General features: G+C 40.2%; 1 protein-coding gene across 1 annotated transcript in view; it reads left to right on the forward strand.

Moving 5' to 3' along the window:
• ccdc17 (coiled-coil domain containing 17) overlaps window positions 1–16104 on the forward strand; it is a 62925-nt gene extending 46821 nt beyond the window's left edge. Inside the window, exons 10-15 of the mRNA XM_048602104.1 lie at window positions 5556–5776; window positions 6872–6957; window positions 8386–8601; window positions 10047–10269; window positions 15077–15187; window positions 15615–16104. Coding sequence (XP_048458061.1) covers window positions 5556–5776; window positions 6872–6957; window positions 8386–8601; window positions 10047–10269; window positions 15077–15187; window positions 15615–15770 — 1013 coding nt within the window. The 3' untranslated portion in view covers window positions 15771–16104. The remainder of the gene's footprint in view (window positions 1–5555; window positions 5777–6871; window positions 6958–8385; window positions 8602–10046; window positions 10270–15076; window positions 15188–15614) is intronic.
• The last annotated feature ends 6523 nt before the right edge of the window (window positions 16105–22627 follow it).

The following is a 22627-nucleotide window of genomic DNA, read 5'->3' on the forward strand; positions in this document are numbered from 1 at the left end:
CAAGAAATTTGTCAGCAATTGCTCTAGGTGCTGGAAATAGACTGTTAAAATGGGCTTTGTGCTGTTACTTTTTGATTTTGTTTTCCTTGAGTAGTTGTCAATGACTGTCTTGGTATCAGTGATTACCAATTACTATTTCTTCTGACCTACATAAATAAACTCCCAATTCCACGGAATCTAAGTAACTAAATATTCCAGTTAGAGTCTGGCTACTTCTGCAGTCATTCACAATCTCCAAATGCAGGATACCTTGTTCTTTACTCAAGATTGATCCTTCACCAGACTGCTGTGTACTATTGTGAAAGAAACGATAAGGGTCTTACAATCTCCTTAAGTGTATCCCACTTCCATGACCAGGGGGTGGTATGGAGTTAACTTTAGATATGTGCATAACTACCTTGTATGTATGGTTATATTCTGGACAGAATACTTCTCATCTTTTGGATACAGAAACATGTGGTCAACTGCTGCTCAAATACAAGACCCTTTACTTCAGAATTTAAATTTCCCAACAATGAGTGTTTTCCTTTTTTTAAAGTGTCAGCTTGGATATCCTGTGGTTCCATAATGATCCACATTTCGCACTTCACATACATTGAACATCCCTTGCACTGCCATTTTCAGTGTTGAATTTAACCATGAAGATAGCATTAGCTTTAAATCTCATTAATATCAAAGTTTCCTAAGTGAAGCACCCTTACTCACTGCACACAGATGCTAATTTTAGGCGAGAAAACCACCTTGAAACAAACTATCATTGAGACTAATTCCAGATTTCTCACCCTTGAATTACATGTAACTCATGAATGTACTTAGAACATACAACGTAGAACAGTACAGCACAGTATCGGCCCACGATGTTGTGCCAAACTTTTACCCTAAACCTACGGTCTATCTCACCTCCATCCCTACCTTACGCTATCATCCATATGCCTGTCTTAATAGCCGCTTAAATGCCCCTAATGAGGCCGACTCCACTACCCTCTCCGGCATTCCACACCCCGACCACTCTCTGAGTAAAGAGCCTACCTCTGACGTCTCCCCTATATCTACCTCCACTCACATTAAAACTATGCCACCTCGTAATAACTACCTCCACTCTAGGAAAATGTAATTCATGAAGGCGTCAAATTAAGGAGCAGAACCATAGAGGTCATAATCTCTGCTTTATTACCTGAGCCATGTTCAAAATGGCATAGCGCAAATCAAATTACAGAGATGAATATGTGGCTCAACAACTAGTTTGGATGAAGCGGGTTCCAGTTAATGGAGCACTGGCACCAATACAGGGAAAAGTAGGATCAGTGCCAATGGTCCAGATTTCACTTAAATAATGCTGGGACCAGTATTCTTGTGAGCTGCACAGTTAGTGAAATAGAGACAATTGTTAGCTCAATAAGGGAGCCAAGGGATCAAATTTGGGAACAAAAACAGAAGTTGCTTGAAAAGCTCAGTAAGTCTGGCAGCGTCTGTGGAGAAAAAAAAAATCAGAGTTACCGTTTCGGGTCCAGTGACAATTTTTCACAACGGAGAAAAGCATTTGTATGGGAAATGATAGACAAACAATGACTGGAAGGGATAGAAGTACAAAACTAAGAGTAAATGAACAGATAAGATTAGAAGTTACGAAAAGAGTGTAGGGATAAAGCTAAAGATCGTCTATCTGAATGCATGTAACATCAGAAACAAAACAGATGAACTGAGAGGGTAAATTAAATAAACAATTACAATCTTATAGCCATTCCAAAGACATAGGATGACATTGATTAGGACCTGAATATTGAAGGGTACAGAAAATTTAGGAAGGATGGGAATCTAGGAAAAAGAGGACGAGGACACTCTGTTAGTTAATGATGTTGTCACCACCAGAGAGTGGTGGTATAGGTTCAGGAAAACATGATGTGGAAACAATTTGGATAGTGATGAGAAATGATAAAGAGAAAAAGTCACTTAGGAGAGTGGTAGCTAGGCCCCTTACCGGTAACCATTTTGTTAGGTAGGCCATAAAGGAAGAAATAATGGGAACATAATATTCCAATAATCATGGGAGATTCCAATCTACGTATGCATTAAAAAAGTCAGGTGGGCAAAGATAGCCCAGACGAGGAGGTCATAGAATGTTTTTGAGAAAGTTTCAAAGAACACCATGTTCTGGAGAGATCAGAAAGTGGGCTATACTAGACTTCATACTGGGTGATGAGATAGGATTAATTAATGATCTCACAGTGAAGACACCCCTAGGTAACAGTGACTGCAATATTTTGCGTTCAGTTTGAGAAAGAGGAGAGTGGATCTGAGACTATTTTTAAAATTTAGATAAGGCCAATTACAAAGGCATGAATAGAGCTAGCTAAAGTTAATTGGCAATATTCCAATGACTGAGCCACCTGTGGTTATCTAGAAATATTAGAGATCGTATCAAACTAAAAGAAAACATAGAGTTGTGCAAAGACAGATGATTGGACAGAATGTAAAACAAAAAGCAAAGAAAAGCAAAACCAAAGGGACAAATTAGAGTATGAGAGAAAGCTAGCTAGAAATATGAAAACACAATACTCCAGATACAGTCTCACAAGTGGCTTGTATAACTTCTATATCTTAGTATTGCATTCCTCTCACAATAAGTGACAACATTTTATGAGCTTTCCTGCATAATTTTGCGATTCGTGCACCAACACTTTCTCAGTTGGTATTCTGAGAGTAAAAACAAAATGTCATTTTTTCCACATGTACCTCGATCATCCCTTTAAACAATAATGTTTGCCACATGAACTCCAAATAGCAATATTTTGTTTCTCTGAACCTTCTTCCTCTAAACAAATTTCAAGGACAGATGATATGCTTGCAAGGCATTGCAGCAGATAATGACTGGGTTGAATCCTGAATATCGGCATGACTTTGCATTAGTGGCTTTGACACCTCAGCACTTTTCTTTAATATTCAGATGCCCATTTAAATGAACAGGATTGTACAAACTTCTCTTCCTAAAATGTATTGTTTGCTTATTTTTATTCCCTCTAACTTTAACACATAACAAAAGCAAGGTTCTGATGATATTCCTACATTTGTAACATATTTACCAGCTCAATCAGTGAACCCCTTCTGTTGCATTTGACAACAGCAATTTGTATCACTGCCTTCAACACAGAGCAATGTCTTGTGTCAAATGTTGAGGTGTAAGAAAAATTTGACAGAGACAAAGAAGGAGATATTAGATCAGATGACAACATCTTGGTCAAAGAATTAATTTTAAAGGAGGGACCTGAAGAAGGATAAAGAAGATTGAGTTGACAGAGGGAATCCTGTAGATTTGAGTACGAAAGGAAATGGCTGAAGAGGGTGTTGTTTCAGAGGCTGGAATCAAAGGAGTGGGGAGAGTGTTCATGAGGTTGCAGCACTGAGAAAAGGAGTGAAAAGGCCCCACTTGATAAATCTTGGTAGAACTCAGCAGATGTACTGTAAAGTAATTGTGTAAAATGTAACTTTGAGGGGCCTGGTGGGGCAGGAGCATTCCTGTTGGATCCACAGTGGACTGCTGCCATAGCACAAGCATATCAGGCTTATGTAGTTTTATTCAAATACATACAAATTTGGTGCTATGGCTGGAGCAGGAAGCAGCGAATAATAAGATATTAGGGATCAAGATGGCAAAATACCAAAGAAGGAAAGAAAGGTGGCATAGTCAAGTGACAAGGCAAAGAGAGACAAAGACTATTTTAAAAAATAAGTACAGTAGGAGATAGATTGCATATAAACCAGTCTGATTATATTTGGTTTCATCTTGATAGCATGCCTATCAGTTTGGAAGATCGGGAAAATGCACGAGTGTGAAAGCTCATCGAGTGAAGGGTCTTAGTGCTACTCCCTAACATTTCATCTTATTTTTGTATGACTAGTCATTGGACAGTTCTGATCAACCCCTGCTTATGGGAGACACTGGGTTTGCTATGCTTCGGTTCACAAAAGTAAAACATTGTGCAGATCTCAAAGTTGTCAATAGGAAGTGATATATACAAACTACAGGTAGAATAGATAATTGCATCTGTCTGCCCAACTCCAGTTATTCTTGGCTTTCTGCCTCCACTTAGCACCATGGATACACGTGGGCTTAACTCTCCACAAGCAATACCACAAGGAGATCGACTAATCATTAGTTTATAGTCAAATAGCAATTTGAGATGGAGAGCTGATTGAAGTGTAGTATCTTCTCTGATTTACAGGCTGGAGAATTATGAGGCACAACATTGATTTACTACCTCTTCAATGTAGGTGGAACAGGGTAAATATAGTATTACATATCACAAAACAAGGTTATCGTGGCTCTACAATCCTTCGAAAAAGGCAGCCAACCGATCCTATTTTTCTGTTGTTTCCACACAGCTTGCACATTTTACCTTTTCAAATGTACAACCACTTCCTTTTTGAAAGTTACAGTTGATTATGCTTCCAAAACCCTCTCAGCCAATGGATTCTAAATGGTGTGACAATTTTTAATCCCTTTCCAAAGCTCCGTTACAATGGAATTCAGAACTCTTAAATCTTGACACAAGCCTTGTAAAAAATGTGACAACAGGAAGTTAGGATTAATATTTTGGAGGTGTTTTGTAAGATATAATAATTGTGGATGTTGAATGTTCTATTCCACTGCAACCACCACAACTATATCTGAACCAACATTAGATATCTCAAATCAGCACGTATGGCTCATTGTTGCAATGGTAGTATGTGTTTTGTTTCTATAAAGTGTTTAATCCTTCTTACCTGTTTTAAAGTTTCTGATTGGCCCAGTGATCAATAACGTGTATTAGGGGGACAGTTAGCTTGGTTTTCTAGGCATGCCCACCTTGACGAAGTTCTGCTCCTCTTTCGGATTTCAGTTAGTTTGGATGGCTGGTTTGCAGAGCAAAATGATGCCAACAGGGTGGGGTTCAACTCCTGCATTGGCTGAGGTTACCATGAAGGACTCTCCTTCTCAAGCTCTTCCCTCACCTGAGGTGTGGTGATCCTCAGGTAAAACTGCCACTGGATGAGTTTCTGTAGAGAGCAACCCTATGGGTTGGTGAAACTACAGTGACTTTACCTTATTCTTGTGAAAATCTGTCCTAGTTTCTTTATAAAGCCTTATTTTTGGAGGGGGAGTGTAGTTTTGCAAAGAATGATGGGAATTAATTTTATTTTAATAGATATTTGAATAGCATATCATGCCACAATCCTTGTCCACCATGTTGTGAAATAGACTAACTTCACATATAAAAACAAAGTTGCTGGAAAAGCTCAGCAGGTCTGGCAGCATCTGCGAAAAAAAAAATCAGAGTTAATATTTCGGGTCTGGTGACCCTTCCTTAGAACTGCCAGACCTGCTGAGCTTTTGCAGCAACTTTTTTTTTGTTCCTGATTTACAGCATCCGCAGTTCTTTTGGTTTTTAATGTTCATGTATGTTGTGGGACCCTATCAAACCTCAAGTTGTAGAAATTCAAACAATTATGAAAAAATTCACTCAGGAATATGTGTATTTAAATATGAATAGAACAACACTTCTACTGCTTTGCTTCAGAGTTGGAAAAGGAAATGCAGGAAATGCACCGGGAACACACAAAGAAAATCAGTGACCTGCAAGAAGAAATTGAGATGCTGAAAATTGAAGCCAGTAAATCGCGAATGCGAAAAGTGTTAAGGTCTCAACATTTGCACCCACCCCCACCTCCACCCCCACCCCCACCCCCACTCCCTCCCTCTCATCCAGCCCTGAACCAACCCATACAGGCGCCTCACATGGTAAGTACAATTCTTTGCTGGGCTGGGAAAAATAGTTTAATTACATGAAAGATTTTAAGGTTTCCTGTCGTTTAGATCTTTCTTATGAGTAGCTATTAATTGAGTAAACTTATCTAGTATGTTTATAACAATTTCATAACTGGGTAATTGATCAGATATCCATAGAATCATCATTTGAATAATTATGTGGACATTTTTATCATTTTGTATAATATTCCATACTGTTTGCACATGATCTTGATATTCAGAATCTTTTGATTTCAGCAATTTCACTTGATTGCATTATAACACGTAATGTAATGAGAAACTGATTTGTGGCCATTTTGATAAAAACATACAAATGATCATGACACACCATTCTATCTCAAAGAAAAAAGTTTTTTAAAAATGTATCATCACTATGTAGTTTCTTTTGTAGCTTGTCCTTTACCTTGATTCCTTCCAAATGTTTTTACCACAAATTTTAGTTTACAGCTAACCCTGACTGTTCGGATGAAAATTTCCTCTTATGAAATAAAATTTGATCTTGATCAGGTAATATCCTGCATCCAATGAACAAAGGTTCACCGCTTTGCTCGTTGCATTCTCTGTCATCATGTCCTCTCTCCTCTTCCCCCTACTCCAGTGGGACCATCTGTTCTTTCCAGTCTGGCAGTTAGACCACCATTGTTCTGCCATTCTCACATTCTGATCACTTAATCTGAACTATCACCACCCTTTCTCCACATCACTACCACCCCGCCACCCCCCACCACTATTGCATTAATACTACCCCTGCACTCTTCACGTTAGCTCTGATGAAGAGTCATCTAGACTCGAAACGTTAGCTTGCTGTCTCTCCATGGATGCTGCCTGATCCGTTGAGATCTTCAGCACTTTTTGTTTTCAGTTCAGATGCCAGCGTCTGCAGTAATTTGATCCTACAAGTTTGCTCTATATGAAATCTGTGCTAAACCTAATCTGAAAATATTCGTGTTGGCATTTAGCATGCAAATTGTCTATGTAGTATATTTTGCTTTGCTGGTGTTTTTCACATTGTGATGAAGTTGAAAAATTCACAAACAATTTGAACAGTTTAAACTATAAATTTTATAGAGCCATGCCAGACCTCAAACAACGATGATTGCCAAACATTTACTTGATCCTCCAGATGTTTTAGGACCCGCACCTTATGACCCAGCGTAAGTACCAATATTTTTGTGTCTTATAGGTTCAATTATTCATATTCTCAGAACATCCAATTGATCCATCACACACCATTGTACAATGATGCATTCCCTGATTAAAGTTAATTTTTTTTGTCCTAGGCTACGTCATGGTACACCATAGATATAATTTAATTTTTATTGTGAATGGTTAATGGCCATTAAGGTTTTGGAGTAGATTTGTAGCTCGGGTTGTGGGTGTTGTGGTTGGTTGGCTTGCCGACCTCGTTCATTGTTCTGCAGATGTTTCATTACCTTGCTGGGTAACATCATCAACTGATGATGTTACCTTGCAGGGTAATGAAACGTATGCAGAGCATCGAATGAGCTCAGCGAGCCAACCAACCACAACACCCACAACCCGAGCTACAAATCTACTCCAAAACCTTAGAGACCTACGGATGTAATACAAACAAATTGCCACGAAACTGATGTTACCCAGTATAGTAATGAAACGTCTGCAGGGCAACGAACCAGCTCGGTTGATGGCCATTTCCACCACTGAACTAAGTTTTCATATTATAAATGTTATCTATGCTCCAGTGATCTTTGTTTCCTTCTTGGTCATGGACTAGATAGCTCAGGTGGCAAACTGCTAACCTCTCAGCTCCCATACTGTGCTTCAACTAACTAGTTCTTCCATTTTACTTTGGGGTCAACTATGTTGCAAGATTTGCACAGTCAGGCTCTCTGTTCTACCTTCCCTTTATCTACCAGGGCAATACTGAAAACTGATGCAGTTTCAATCTGTTCAGACTTTTATCTTTGCCTTGTGCAATCTCAGAATCTCCTCATTCCTGTGGTAATAAATGAGGTCATCTATCACAGAGACTCCAGTATCCAAATTATTTGAAGATGAGAAGCATCTTCCGCAGCCACCATTGTTCAATTCCTTGCTGCACTAATGTATGGAGGTTGTTTTTAAAATCTGACCTAAAAGCCAAAAACTGCTTTTGTTAATGATCTTGTCATCCCATTTCTGAAGAAGGGTCTAGACCAGAAACGTCAGCTTTCCTGCTCCTCTGATGCTGCTTGGCCTGCTGTGTTCATCCAGCTCTACACCTTGTTATCTCAGATTCTCCAGCATCTGCAGTTCCTGCTATCTTTGTTAATGATCTTGACATGTCTAATGTTATGAATGAAATAACTACACTGCCTACACTGCACAATACAAGACAATTTCCAGCTGGCATCATGCCAACTCAAAAACACTGGAAATACATTAATGCACTTGGGCAGTTTGAAATTACACTTTGCAAACACTGAAAAGGATATTGAAATATTGCCTTAAGGCATAGCGCATGGCCCCTCTGTTGTTACATGTCTGATATTTTATCTCCCAAGTTATTCTTGAGCTTGACATTTTAAGAATAATTGCTTCATAACTAATATTTTTGATTCCAGGGCAGGGTTTATTGTCTTTTATGACTTTCTTCTTGGCCTTGGCCCAACATATCGCCTCATCCGTTTGGTTACTGGTTTGTACAATAATGGTCATGAGATGGGGAAGCCATCTGCCTTACCTGCAGTGTACTGTGAAATGGGAGTTGGGCCTCACTACATATCTGAAGGACTCAAAGGCAACTTTGGAATATTATCTGCAAAGCAGCCAGTACCAAGGTAATGGGGATATGGTAGAAATATTTTGCGTCTGAAATAGATCTGTTCATATTGCATCAGTGTGCACTGGTGAGGAGAATTATAGAAAGTTGTTGGATTCGGGAGCATAATTGGGTTCCCCAAGGTGCAGGATGCCATTGTTTGCGCACACACAGCACTGGGATGGCCATATCACGACACTGTGAAATTTACCAACAGGAAGGGATTCCATTCAATTATTGTCAAGGTGATATTTGATCTGTTAGTATGTTCTGCAGAGTGTGTGCCCGCTATCCTGGCAGCTCCCATGACTCCTACATCCTGGACCACTCTCATGTACCTGATGCTTTTGAGCTGCCTTACAAAACTGGTTAGTGGGGGACAATGGCACATAACAACAATATTGCACAATCCCCTGACTGATGAGGAATGCAAACAAAATACAGCCCATGCCTCAATCAGGGCCACAGTGCAGCAAAGTAAATGACCTTTGAAGATACGGTTCCTCTGCTTGGACCAATCTGGAAGGGGCCCTCCAGTACAGTCTGGATTGAGTGTGCCATATCATCCTGGTGTGTTATGTCTGTATAGTTGGAGCAGGCAATGAAGCCTTGTGCTGGATGCTGAGAAACAGGGAGATAGCAGGATCAGGAGCAATGTTCTGAGAGGGAGGGCAAGGACAAAGCTCAGCTCGGTAGGTTGTGTTACAAGCTAGACAGGACCTTATTGACACTTGCTTCTAGTAGATGAGAGCAGGATGGAGCCGGTAATTGTGAAGTAAAATATTCTTTAGTCATAATGCCAAAATGTGGTTTGCATTGTCAGGGTGAACGTCAGGCTGTATTGGTTTTGCTTGTATTGCATTTTGTTTTCTCTAAAGAAAAGCTCATGCTTGTACTTGTCCATTTGCTTGCCTGTAAATGGTGTTCCCCTACTGGACAAGAGCAATCGGTAAGCATACAGTGGGAATGGGGGCCAGGCTAATGTTGACTTAGAGGGTGTTTTAACAGGCAGCTACAGACAAAGTGTGTGGCCTGGTGATTAAACTGCAGCTAGAGTGGGAGGGTAGGGTTGCATGTGTGTAGCAGTCTTACTCATGCTGGCTATGCGCCATGGGCAGCCTAGCTTTTGGGGTTGTTGTGCCATGGCATTGCCAGTGAGGGGCAATCATTGTCCAGGTGCACAGAGACTTTCAAAGGCATGCTGGTCTATCAGCAGTTATCCATTGAGTAGTTCCAAGAACAGTGCACGGGGAGCGTCATTTGGACTTGGGAAATGGAGGACATTTAGTAAGGTATGGCAAGAAAAATCACTGGGCCTCAAGGTGAAAATCCCTCCAAAAAACTCAATGTGAATCAGACTTGGCCAAAAAAAAGTAAGATTCAGCCTAATATGTCCAAAGGTGAACAGAAAAAGGTCAAAGATGCAATTTTTCTAACTTTCTTTTGTTTGTTATCTGCTGTTAGAGTGCGTCCTTCCCCAGGAATCTCATTAGTAATTGAACTCCAAGCTGCAGGGGGCTTTGATCCATATGGCCAGGAAATTCAGTGCCTAGTTTCCAGAGGCTGGACAAAAATTAATATATTTGATGATCACAATCAGGTTATCAGTGGACGGTGGAAGGTTCCAATACGTTGTCTACCAGTAAGACCATTGCTCACAACTGGTCAGCTCAATGGAATTCCTCAGGTATAGCAGTTACATTTATCAAAATAAATAAATAACAAAATATATTTTCCTCTTTGGAGCCTGGTACTGCAGGTTGAATGTTATTGAAACAAAACTCATGTCCTCACTCACACATGGTCAGCTACATATTCCACCTCCTATATTGTTGAAGGAGACGCTCTGGAATATGTTGAGCATGTCCCGTACATTGGCAACGACCTCCAAAAGACTGCCACTATCAAGGAGATCCCAACATCAGATCAACTGTGCCAGCTCAGCTTTCTCCAAACCACATGACAGAATCAAGTAGTGGTTGACAATAAAGAACGCTGCAAGAACACAGAGTCCTTGTGTGTAAAGCAGTTGTAGTCACCACAGTCCTGCACTACAGAGAGACTGAACTGTGTATCAGAGACATATAGGAGAGCTAGAGAAATTCTATTAACAATACCTCCAATATATCATCCAGATTCAATGGGCAGACCATTAGACAAACACTAGTGTCTTTGAAGCTAGCAAAGTCAGCTTCAATGCAGTGGACAATGGGTCTGGTTGGCTGGAAAGCATCTCGCTGTTTTCTCAATTGTTCAATATTCCAGTGGAGGACAAAAGAAAATGCTTCAAAGACACTCTGAAACTCTTCAGCAGTGCAACAGCATTGACATTAATAACCATGAGGAGTTTTCTCCCAATTGTTCAAAAAGGCAGCAACTTGGTCCATCAATCTCCATCACGCTATGTGTCCAATGTCCTTAACGACAACGCAGAGAGACAATGAAAGAGGAAATAAATCCTATACTGCTCATCTAAATACCTCACTGTGACACCTTGCCCCATGTGCTCAAAGATCTGTGGGTCACAAAATGGACTGTTGAGTCACATGAAGACTCACGGCAGAAACTCATCGCCCTGAGTAACTGTAACGTAGATTGCAAAAATGAGGACGGTCATTCAGCCCATCTTTGTTGATGTCTCCAGAACTCGTAAGCCAAAATTACTGCTTTCTGGAATTTCATTGTATCATTTGGTCACCTTTTGTTTGAAAAATAACTGAATTCCACCATCAGTCCTCAATTTGCCACTCAGTTCAAACCTGAAACCTCAGGCCTTCGATTCAACATAATGCACTACGTGAAAGGACAGTGGAAGCAGTTTGAGTCACAGCTTTCAGAAATAAATTAGCTAGTGTCACAGACCCTTCGGTCCAACTTGTCCTTGCCAACCAGATATCCTAAATTAATCTCGCCCCATTTGCCAGCGTTTGGCCCTTATTCCTCTAAACCCTTCTTATTCATGTACCCAAAAGTGGCCTAACTAATGTCCTCTACAGCCGCAACATGACCTCGCAACTCCTGTACTCAATGCACTGACCAATAAAGGCAAGCATACCAAATGCTGCCTTCAATATCCTGTCTATCTGCCACTCTACTTTCAAGTAACAATGAACCTAAACTCCAAGGGGTCTCTGTTCAGCAACACTCCCCAGGACCTTACCATTAAATGTATAAGTCCTGCCCTGATTTGCCTTTGCAGAATGCAGCACCTCACTTTTATCTAAATTAAACCCCATCTGCCATTCCTTGACCCATTGGCCTATCTAATCAAGGTCCTCTTGTACCCTCAGGTAGCCTTCTTCGCTGTCCACTACACCTCCAATTTTGGTGTCATCTGCAAACTTACTAACCATACTTCCTATGTTCACATCCAAATCAATTATATAAATGATGAAAAGCAATGGACCCAGCGCCAATCCTTGTGGCACACCACTGGTCACAGGCCTCCAGTCTGAAAAGCAACCCTCCGCCACCATCCTCTGATTTCTACCTTTGAGCCAGTTGTGTATCCAAATGGCTAATTCTCCCTGTATTCCATATGATCTAACCTTGCTAACCAGTCTACCATGTGGATCATTGTTGAACGCCTTACTGAAGTCCGTATAGATCACATACACTGCTCTGCCTTCATCAATCATCTTCGCTACTTCTTCCAAAACTCAATTAAGTTATTGAGACACGATTTCCCATGCACAAAACCATGTTGACCATCCCTAATCAGTCCTTGCCTTTCCAAATACATGTAAATCCTGTCCCTCAAGATCTCCTCCAACAATTTCCCACCACTTATGTCAGGCTCACGGGTCTATAGTTCCCTGGCTTTTCCTTACCACTTTTCTTAAATAGTGGCACTACATTAGCCAGCCGCCAGTTTTCCGGCACCTCACCTATGGCTATCAATGATACAAATATCTCAGCAAGGGGCCCAGCAATCACTTCCCTAACTTTCTACAAAGTTCGAGGGTACACCTGATCACGTCCTGGGGATTTGTCCACCTTTATGTGTTTTAAGATATCCAGCAACTCTTCCTCTGTAATATGGACATTTTTCAAGATGTCATTACTAATTTCCCCACGTTCTCTCGCTTCCATGTCTTTCTCCACAGTAAACACTGTTACAAAGTATCTCCCTCATCTCCTGCAGTCCCACATGTAGGTGGCCTTGCTGATCTTTAAGGGGCCCTATTCTCTCCCTAGTTACCCTTTTGTCCTTAGTGTATTTGTAAAAGCCCTTTGGATTCTCCTTAACCCTATCTGCCAAAGTTATCTCATGTCCCTTTTTGCCGTTGTGATTTACCTCTTAAGTATACTTCCACTGCCTTGATACTCTTCTAGGGATTCACTTGATCTCTTCTGTCTATACCTAACATATGCTTCCTTCTTTTTCTTGACCAAAACCTCAATTTCTCTAGTCATCCAGCATTCCCTATACCTCCCAGCCTTGTCCTTCACCCCAACAGGAACATAGTGTCTCTGGCCTCTTGTTTTCTTATTTTTGAAGGCTTCCCACTTTCTAGCCATCCCTGTACCTGCGAATATCTGCCCCCAATCAACTCTTGAATGTTCTTGCCTAATACTGTCAAAATTGGGCTTCCTCCAATTTAGAACTTTAACTTATAGATCTGGTCTATCCATTTCCATCGCGATTTTAAATCTAATAGAATTATGATCTCTGGCCCCAAAGTGCTCCCCCACTGACACTTCAGTCACCTGCCCTGCCTAATTTCCCAAGAGTAGGTCAAGTGTGGCTCCACACTTTAGTAGATATATCCACATATTGAATCAGAAAACTTTCTTGTACACACTTAACAAATCCCTTTCCATCCAAGCCTTAACACTATGGCAGTCCCAGTCTATATTTAAGAAATTAAAATTCTCTGCCATTGCCACCCTATTCTTCTTACAGATAACTGAGATCTATACTTTAAAAGGAGAAATTTTTGAAGCAATGGGAAAGGACCGGAAGAATGGAATTAATTAGTTATCTCTTTCAGCTTACACAAGAACGATGTGCTGAATAGCTCCTTTTGTGTGTTGTATAATTTCTCAATTCTATAATGTTGTCCTAAAAATGGACATAGGAAATTTATTATTTAACTGAAAATTGAGTGCTCAGCAAGTAAATGTTGCAGTATGACCACTGAATTGTTATAATTTGCCAGAATTCAAATGCAATTTGAATTTCTGTTTGATATTTCTACCAATACATTTTTATCTCCCGGATTTTGCTTTTGCTGTTGGTGGTGATTGCTACATCGTACTACTTCAGACACATATCATTTGCTATAATTGAAGTGCTAGTCATTTTTCAGTTCTTGATCTGGGTCTTCTGAATTCCGATTTGAATCTGGTTTAAATGCAGAAAGGGTATATGTCCTGGTCTGGAGGGTGGGGATCTAGAACCAAGGGACACAGTTTCAGAATTTAGGACTGAGATGAGAAATCTTCATCCAAAGAGTCATGAATCTTTGGCATTTTCTGCTCCAGAGGGTTGTAGAAGCTCGGTCATTGAGTAAGTTCAGGACAGAGGTTGATAGATTCCTTGATTGAAATGCCAACAAGGAATATGGGGATAGTGTGGGAAAATGGTATTGACGTAGGTCATCAGGCATGATCTAGAACAATGGAGCATGCTCAAGGGGCTGAATGGCCTACTCCTCCTCCTATGTTCCTATGAATTGTGGAATGTAATTCACAGTTAGAATGATAAAGTTTATGATCATTAGTTCACCATCAATGAGAAAAAAATTATCATTTGGACAATTGCAGACACACGTTTTCTTTAAGTCCATGGCCATTAATCTTACTGTTTCAGTGAGATTGTAATATGACAGGTTTATACATGTTCTGGCACCATGTTTATTTTCTTCACCTGTTTCATTATGATTCATGCTGTAGCAAATTTCACGTTTTTCCCCCATTACAAAGCCAACTAATAATCTGACCTCCTCATCATGAGAAAGGTCCCAGATGTTTCTCCAATGTTCTCTCCAAATCTGAAGTCATTTCTATGTACTTACATTACATATCTGGCAATTTTTTTCACATTCCAAAGTGTTGTAATTTCTAAACAACATTTTAATTATGCCGTGGCCCAAATGAAGAGATGTCTAAAAATGTTTTTTTTAATTGATTCTTTAGTTAAAACTTAGATGAGGAACTATTTATAATTGTAGAAGTTCATCATTACAGGAATTTTGGTGTGGGAGATGGTGAAGAAGGAAGATAAAAAGTTCTGAGGAAGGGTCACTGGACCAGAAACATTAACTCTGTTTTTTTTCTTCACAAATGCTGCCAGACCTGCTGAGCTTTTCCAGCAACTTTGTTTTTGTTGTTGAAGAAGGAATCTATATTGCTTACATGAACGTGTATAGCAAAACTATATGCTTTACAGTACTTATTGTTCCTGTTAGAAGGGAAAGTGAACAAAAGAAAACTACTGATGTTCCAGCAGAATTGATAGACGATTCTCTTTCATTTTATTTTTTTTTTAGGTTGGCAATGCTGAAGTTTACCTTAGAGTGTTAAATGCTAGAGATGCTGATGTCCAATCAATGGCCAAAATTGATCCTTACAACTTTTCCATGTATCAGTATCCACCATTGGTGAGTCTCTGCCACTGCAAGAATGGGTTTTCCCAGGTATTATTTCCAGGCTTGTTGGTAGGAACTCTGTCACTCTTAGATATGACTACAATACTGGAAACTGAGTTGGTATCATATTGGAGTTGAGTTGGTGAGTAAAAGTTTTTACATGGACCTCAAAGGTCACAGGAAACTCCAGCCCATAAAATCATGTGTACAATTTTTAAGCTTCCTATATTGCCACTTTTTATTTTAATTGGAAATTTAAATTCAAGTTCCTATAAGAAAGTTAACCACTGTATCGATGTGGTAGTTTGCATCCCTTTGGTTTCCCTCTACATTTACATTTGAAGATAGTATGTATATCGGTTGAGAGCATATGGATGTGTTGGAAGTTCAACTGGACAATAAAATAAATTCAGTGCTAACTTTGGCGTTTCATTTGCAGATATCAAGTTGCAGTGCCCCTCCTGGTGAAACCCTGCCTCCCCCTCAACGCCTCTCTTCTCATCATCCTGCAGTTCAATATCTCTGTCATCCTCCTCATGTTGACCTGCCTCCTACTGATGGCCACAATGACCACCACAAAGTTAATCAAAGGTGAAAGAGGGAAAGATTAAGAGCGATCCTTTCCTTGACTACTCCCCAGAGAGCTGTCATGATCTGAACATATGACAGTGTTAAAGCTTAAAATGATTAATTTCACTGAAGATCAAAATGACTTATCGAAAGTGACAGTTTTCATGAAAATTGTAAATAATCTATTGAAATCAAGACACATACTTCATTTCACAGACCTTCATATATATGTAATACCATTTTGTAAAAAATTGTGATACTAAATTTAATAGAATGTGATAAAGGTAGTTTATCAGAAGATACTATACCTTGTTTCAAGTTCAATTCAATTGTATAACTATGACAGATTACACTACATTCGCTACCCATTTATTGTATCTGATTTTAGTATTAATAAAAAAAGTTTTAAAAATCTGCATGAAAAAATTTGTGTTGCTATAGCAAAACTAACAAGAATCAAATGTTTTTGAAAGACTAAACCCAATGAGGAGATAAGTGCAGTCTGCAGTAAACCTTACCAATTAAGCAGAAGAAATCAAAGCTGGGGAAGACCACTTGGTGTTTTGAGCTACCTTCACCATTCAACAAGTCCATGGCTGATCCTCAACTGTACCTTCCTACATATTGTTTAATTTTCTTAGTACCCAACAATCTATTGGCATATGTCTTGAACATAAGCAATAACTGAGCTCCCAGGCGCTCTCCGGTACAATTTTCATACATTCACAAGCCTTTGACTGAAGGAATGTTTCCTCATGTCAGCCCTAAATGGCTGAAATTGATGCAAGGTACAACAGAATTTTTTGTGATGTTTATTTATTGTTCCTTATCGATTCAAATTGTGAAGAAAATTATAGTGCAAATAATTGCTGCTAAACTGATTTTCGCAAAAATGCCATTATACCATTCCTGACTAATCGGAAGATGGTGGAAAACATTCCAAAAATAATTTTTGCCTCTTTTAAACATACACTCATCCAGTTCTTTGTGTATTTCTCTGTCTTCTGAGACCAATATTAAAATATCATACTGTGCTTTCAGGCTTTCATCACCAATGTCAAGTTTACTCTTTTAAAATGCTTTTTTTCTCTATTTCTCATGCTTTTGTTAAATATCGGATCTCTTTGTCATTTCAGCACACCCAATGTGTCTGCACATTCTTTTGTCCAATCTGTAAGACTGCATTGTCTTAGTTACGATCCTTTACATTGCCACTTTTTATACTGTATTCATTAAGTAGTTCAGGTTATTTTATACTATCTCCCACACGCTTAAATGCTGTATCAGTTGAATCTAGTTCCCTTTCTTCATACCCACTTTATCTCTATCTTTACAAACTTAACAAAAGGCCCATTAACATCTTAGATTTTAATTTGTGAAAGGGTACATCCCTGAAATATCAGACTAACTTTCCTTTTTAATAGATCTTGACTGATCCTCTTTGTGTTTGCAGTTCTTTCCATTTTATTTCAGATTTCCAATATTTGCAACAAAAACAGAAGTTGCTGGAAAAGCTCAGCAGGTCTGGCAGCATCTGTGAAGAAAAAGTCAGAGTTAACGTTGCAGGTCCGGTGCCCCTTCCTCAGAACTGTTCTGACCCGAATGTTAACTCTGACTTTTTCTTCACAGATACTGCCAGACCTGCTGAGCTTTTCCAGCAACTTCTGTTTTTGTTCCTGATTTACAGTATCCACAGTTCTTTCGCTTCCAATATGTGCAGCTTTTTAAAATTATTTCGCCTCTTCTGACTCCTCATAATTCCAGAGTGCAGGAGGGAATGTTGCTAAGGCATTCATTACTTTTACTTGTCGTAATGAAATTGTGACATGTGTTAAAGTACAGGATTAGGAAAGGTTATTTGGGCTACGCAATTTTTCTTTCATGTTCTGGGGAGGGAGTTTTTAGAGGGTCCTTAACTTTAACTGAACATGCTAATTCATCTGGGTTGGAGGTTACAATCATGGTCCACTGCTCTACCATTTCCCTTTGAGTTCCCTCTGGGAGAGTCCCCTCTGTCTTTTTGAATGAGGTGAATACTTTCCTGAATTTTGTATAACATAATTATCATGTTTGCTCTAAAGAGTGACAATAACTGAGGTATAATCGACAATGTAGTTTGGCAAAGACTCTTTGGTCAGTGCGATAATCCAGAATGAGAGGATATAAACTTAAAGTTAAGAATGTATCAGCAAAGAAAATAAATCATGCCAGCAGCTTTGAAAAGGTGCAATATACCACCCTGAAGCCCATGGATCAAGTTTATATTATATGCTTTAAAAGAGTGATGGATAATTAGACGCGAAGTAAGGCCCTAAAAACCCAGTTTATTGTTATTACCAGTTGGTTGTGATTGAATCGAGTGGAGATTTATGCTGCTGACCCTGGTAAACTACATCTTGGGAGACCTGAAATGTCACTCCAATTATGTGAATAAATCATTGGAGTATAGAGGGAAGTTTAGAGTAGGAGTTCAACTGCCCCATGCTTTAAACATCTGCACAAATGTAAGATAGTAGCAGGCCCATGGATGCATGTTAGGTGAGTTATGTTGTCTTTGCATTTATAACTCATATCAAGCAAAAGGGTTTTGTCACTTTTACAAGACTTCAAAATTGCATTTGTGAGAATAAGCCAATTGTGAGGTATACTGATGATCTGCAACTATCATGTTGTGTTACTTATGTTTGCTGCTGTAACATAAGGATGAGATGTGGATCTCACAGTACTGAAGAATTCGATGAATCTTTATTACGCATTTTTTGTTATGTATCTACATACATACGCTGCAATCACAGGCACTTGCATGTCTAGGCTCAACCTAAGCAATTTAAATGTCTTATAGCATCCTTCCTTTAGCATGTCATGCTGCAAGAGAACAGAGCTCAGTAAGGTGTTGACTGATGGTTATATACCATTAGATCACATCCCCTGATACTGTGATCACATCATGAGCATGTCCCTTAAGGTTTTAATGCATATCTGCTGTGAGAGAACACAACAATTTTAATATTTGAGAGCATCAGAGCAATTGGGATCTTTCACTTGATTCATTGGAAACACTGGTGAACTGATTAAAATATGAGAACCGTGGAGGAAATAGGTTCCCATGACTAAAATATGTCTCCAAGTTGCGTTGTATTGCCATTTTCCTCAAAACATGTAGATTTTAGGATATAAAGAATATGACAGAGCTGAAATTTGAATTGGAGAGAAAGAACTCCAGTGGCTAACATATTAGTAGAGAAACCTTAAGAAGGCAAATAACCCTTTTGGTGTTCCAAAGTGTGAACTAGAGTCATCTTGCAAATGTAACAACGAAATAATACAGGTTTATGATGTTCTTCAATTACAACATAAATCACAACATAAAAAATGTTATTCACGTAAAAATATCCGGGGGTAGGATCTAGGTATATTCAAACACTACAAACAGCCACGTAAGAGCCGTTGACAACCCTGGCATAGTTACGAGAAATAGCAAACAAAACTCTTTAGAGGTGAATGTCCAAATTTCCCAAAACTAGATAGAGCGAAATGTTGGATTACTGCTCTGTGTGGATTCATTACCTTGTTTAGAGCAAAAGTGGGAAAGAAAAAGTCACGTTTCTCCTTTGGGCAGAATCTTTTCGGGGTCTGAGGGATGTGGGCCATGGTGAGGTTTGTGGCAGAATCAGACAAGAAGTCCAGTGAGCCTATCTTGATGTTGGGAGCATCTCATTCCATCTTTTATGTTTTTGGCAAGTGACATGGCAAGTTTCCTGGTATGAAGCGGGTGAGTTGCCATTAAAGGGGGATTAGTGCTTAAACTTGGGTCTTGTTAGTCGTCCAGCTCATCTTATTAATATTCAGTTTCCCATCTCGTCAAACACATTGAACAAGATGGAAGAAGACTCAACATAGAAATCAGAGCGGCTACCTGATGATATCAGCTTTCTTCTGAATCCAAAGGACCTCCTTTTTACTTGGGACCAAACACCATCTCAGGACACCAGCTGCAGAATCCCTCATCCACAGACTTTGGCAATCAGCATTTGGCTGGATGGCCTCTCCAGTACACTTGCAGGACTCTAAGAAAGCACAGACTTGCATATGCTACTAGCAACCAGCAATAAGCATTAAAAGTCTACAGCAGGGTCACTTTGCATGCAGGGATAGGGACCCAGCTTACAGATTGGACCGAGCTGCATCTTCGGCTTGTTCTTTTGCTTTCTTAGTGCTTGGTCATTTAGCACCTACCCACATTCACACAATACCCCTACAATGCTTTGTCTTGCTGTGCCAATTACTGCAGCCACACAACCAAACAGCTAACCTCATTGTTCAGTAGTCCTCAGTCAAAGGTGTGTGTATATTGATGCATGGCAGTGTTCTACATCAGTTTGCACCACGTGTTCGAAATTAATGCAGCAAAAGCAGAGCACATGCACCACAAAATCAGCCGTGTCTTAAAATCTCAGGGGAGTAGTCTTCAGTGATGGCCATGGAGGTACCCATCAATCAGAGAGATCCCAGCACAGTAAGTCAAGGTCAGCCTCCCACGTCAGTCCAGGGGGATTGGTCTTGGATTGGAGACTGTCTGCATGTTCTCTGTTAGGGGGAGCATGTCTCTGTACTTCAGCCAGTCCAAGCAGTTGGACTAATGCAGTTGGGTATATGAGCACTGGGGTAGGGTGGTTAAGGTGGGATGGTGCAGGCTCCTGTAGATGGTGCAGAGTACCTGGGTTTCATATCAGGTTTATAAAAAGGGCTACTTGAAGTGGAAGCTATAAGTCACTGGCCAAGGAGCAGTCACTATTCACCACCCCCCACCCCCATCATGCTGGGAATCACAAGTATACAATCGGGAAGAAAATGGCTGTGACCACAGAGTGGGTGGGGGTAAAGGTGTCAACCTGTGAGGGAGGGGACTGCAGGACCACCCGTTGTGAGGACATTTAAACAAAGTTAGACATCATTGTAGACAGTGAAGATGATAGCATAAAATTACAAAGGGATATTGATAGACTAAGTGAATGGGCAAAACTGTGGCAGATGGAGTTCAACATAAGCAAGTGTGAGTTTGCCAATTTTAATCGAGAAAGGTTAAATTAGAGTACTTTCTAGATGGTATGAAGTTAAATATGGTGGGTGTCCAAAGAGACTTGGGGATTTTGGGTGCATAGATCTATAAAATGTCATGAACGGATGCAGAAAATATTCAATAAGCTAATATCTAGAGGACAGGAGTATTATGATGCAGAAGTTATGCCACAGTTATACAAAATCCTGGTTTGACCCCTGGAATACTGAATGCAGATCTGGGCGCACACATTAAAAAGGAAATATTAGCTTTAGAGGGAGTCCAATATAGGTTTAGAAGAACTCTGGACTTCAGAGTTAAGTTACAAGGGAAGATTATACAAATTTGTTCTGTTTTCTGTAGAATTTAGAGTGCTAAGAGCTGATTTGATCAATATCATCAAGAACATGACTGGAAAGGACAGGATAGATAGAAGACACACTATTTCCACTCGTTGGGGATTCTAGAATTAGGGGACATAGTCTGAGAATTAGTGCCAGACCATTCAGGGAAGATGTTAGGAAGCACTTCTTCACACAACGGGTGGTAAATGTTTGGAACTCTTCCACAAAAGGCAGTAAACCCTGGATCAATTGTTAATGTTAAATCTGAGAAAGATAAACTTTTTAACGCAAAGTTATTAAGGGATATGGGCCAAAGGCAGGTAGATGGAATTAGTAAACAGAGCAGCTATGATCTCATTGAATGGTGGAACTGTCTTGAGGGGCTGAGTGGCCTCCTCCCATTCCTGTATCTCTCCAAAGGAAAGCATTATTATACAAGCCCATACACCCAATAGGACACAGGCCTGTTATGTTGCTCAGCCCTGGCCATCTTAATGCATTGGCTCCCTGTTTGCTGTTCACTTTCCTGGCCTAAGCCAATTCATTCCCACCAGCACTTTCAGATGCTGAGGCCAGAGTAAGAATAAGGATGTTATAGGACAGGGATGATGGTGTCAGCAGGGCACATAGCCCTGTAGCACCATTTTTCTTTTACTTCAAGATGCTGCGGCAGGCTCTTATCAATCCAGGGTCCGTCCTGTGTGACCATGAGGCTGTGCCTAATACTGGAACGGTCCAGGGTTATACAGAGAGGCAAGCAGCTAGGTGTAAATTCAAAGCAATGCCATTTATTTAAAAGTGCCAAATAAGCACAGTGCATTAAAAACCGAAAGAACTGCAGATGCTGTAAATCAGGAACAAAAAGAAAGTTGCTGGAAAAGCTCAGCAGGTCTGGCAGCATCTGTGAAGAAAAAAAATCAGAGTTAACGTTTCAGGTCCAGTGACCCTTCCTCAGAACTGGCACAGTGCGTTGTTACTCATGCTACCAAAATGCCCTCAATAGGTTTTTGTTCTTTCTCTCTCTCTGGAGGGTCCTGAGGGGGAAACTTCTAAGGGTCTTTCATTTGGTCCCTCCTCCAGCTGGCTGCCTCCTGACACCTCTCTGTTTCCTGTTGCCTTCGGTCCTGAGGGCCGGTGGCTGGGTGATGGAGTCCCTCTCCAGCAGAAGCTGAGGGGGCTGGACCTAGGTCTCCATGGCAACCAGACTCACTACACTGTTGCAGCTTCTGGGCGATGATGGTCATTGCATTGGCCATTCCTGCCTGCCGCTCCTGTTCCTCCATGTGCACATAGACTCAATCCCTGACTTTCGACACCACACCGGGTCCTCTCCTGTCTGGTCTCCAGCAGCCTGTGGGCATTTCTTCCCTGGCCAGCTGTCACAAAGAGGTCTTCAGCAGATTGTACAAGATTCTATAAGACCAAAGAGAGAGAAGGTGTCATGGCCAATGGTCAGCTTTGGTGTACAATGAATGAGAC

This window comes from Rhincodon typus, chromosome 10, assembly GCF_021869965.1.
Source record: "Rhincodon typus isolate 14 chromosome 10, sRhiTyp1.1, whole genome shotgun sequence".
Lineage (NCBI taxonomy): Eukaryota > Metazoa > Chordata > Chondrichthyes > Orectolobiformes > Rhincodontidae > Rhincodon > Rhincodon typus.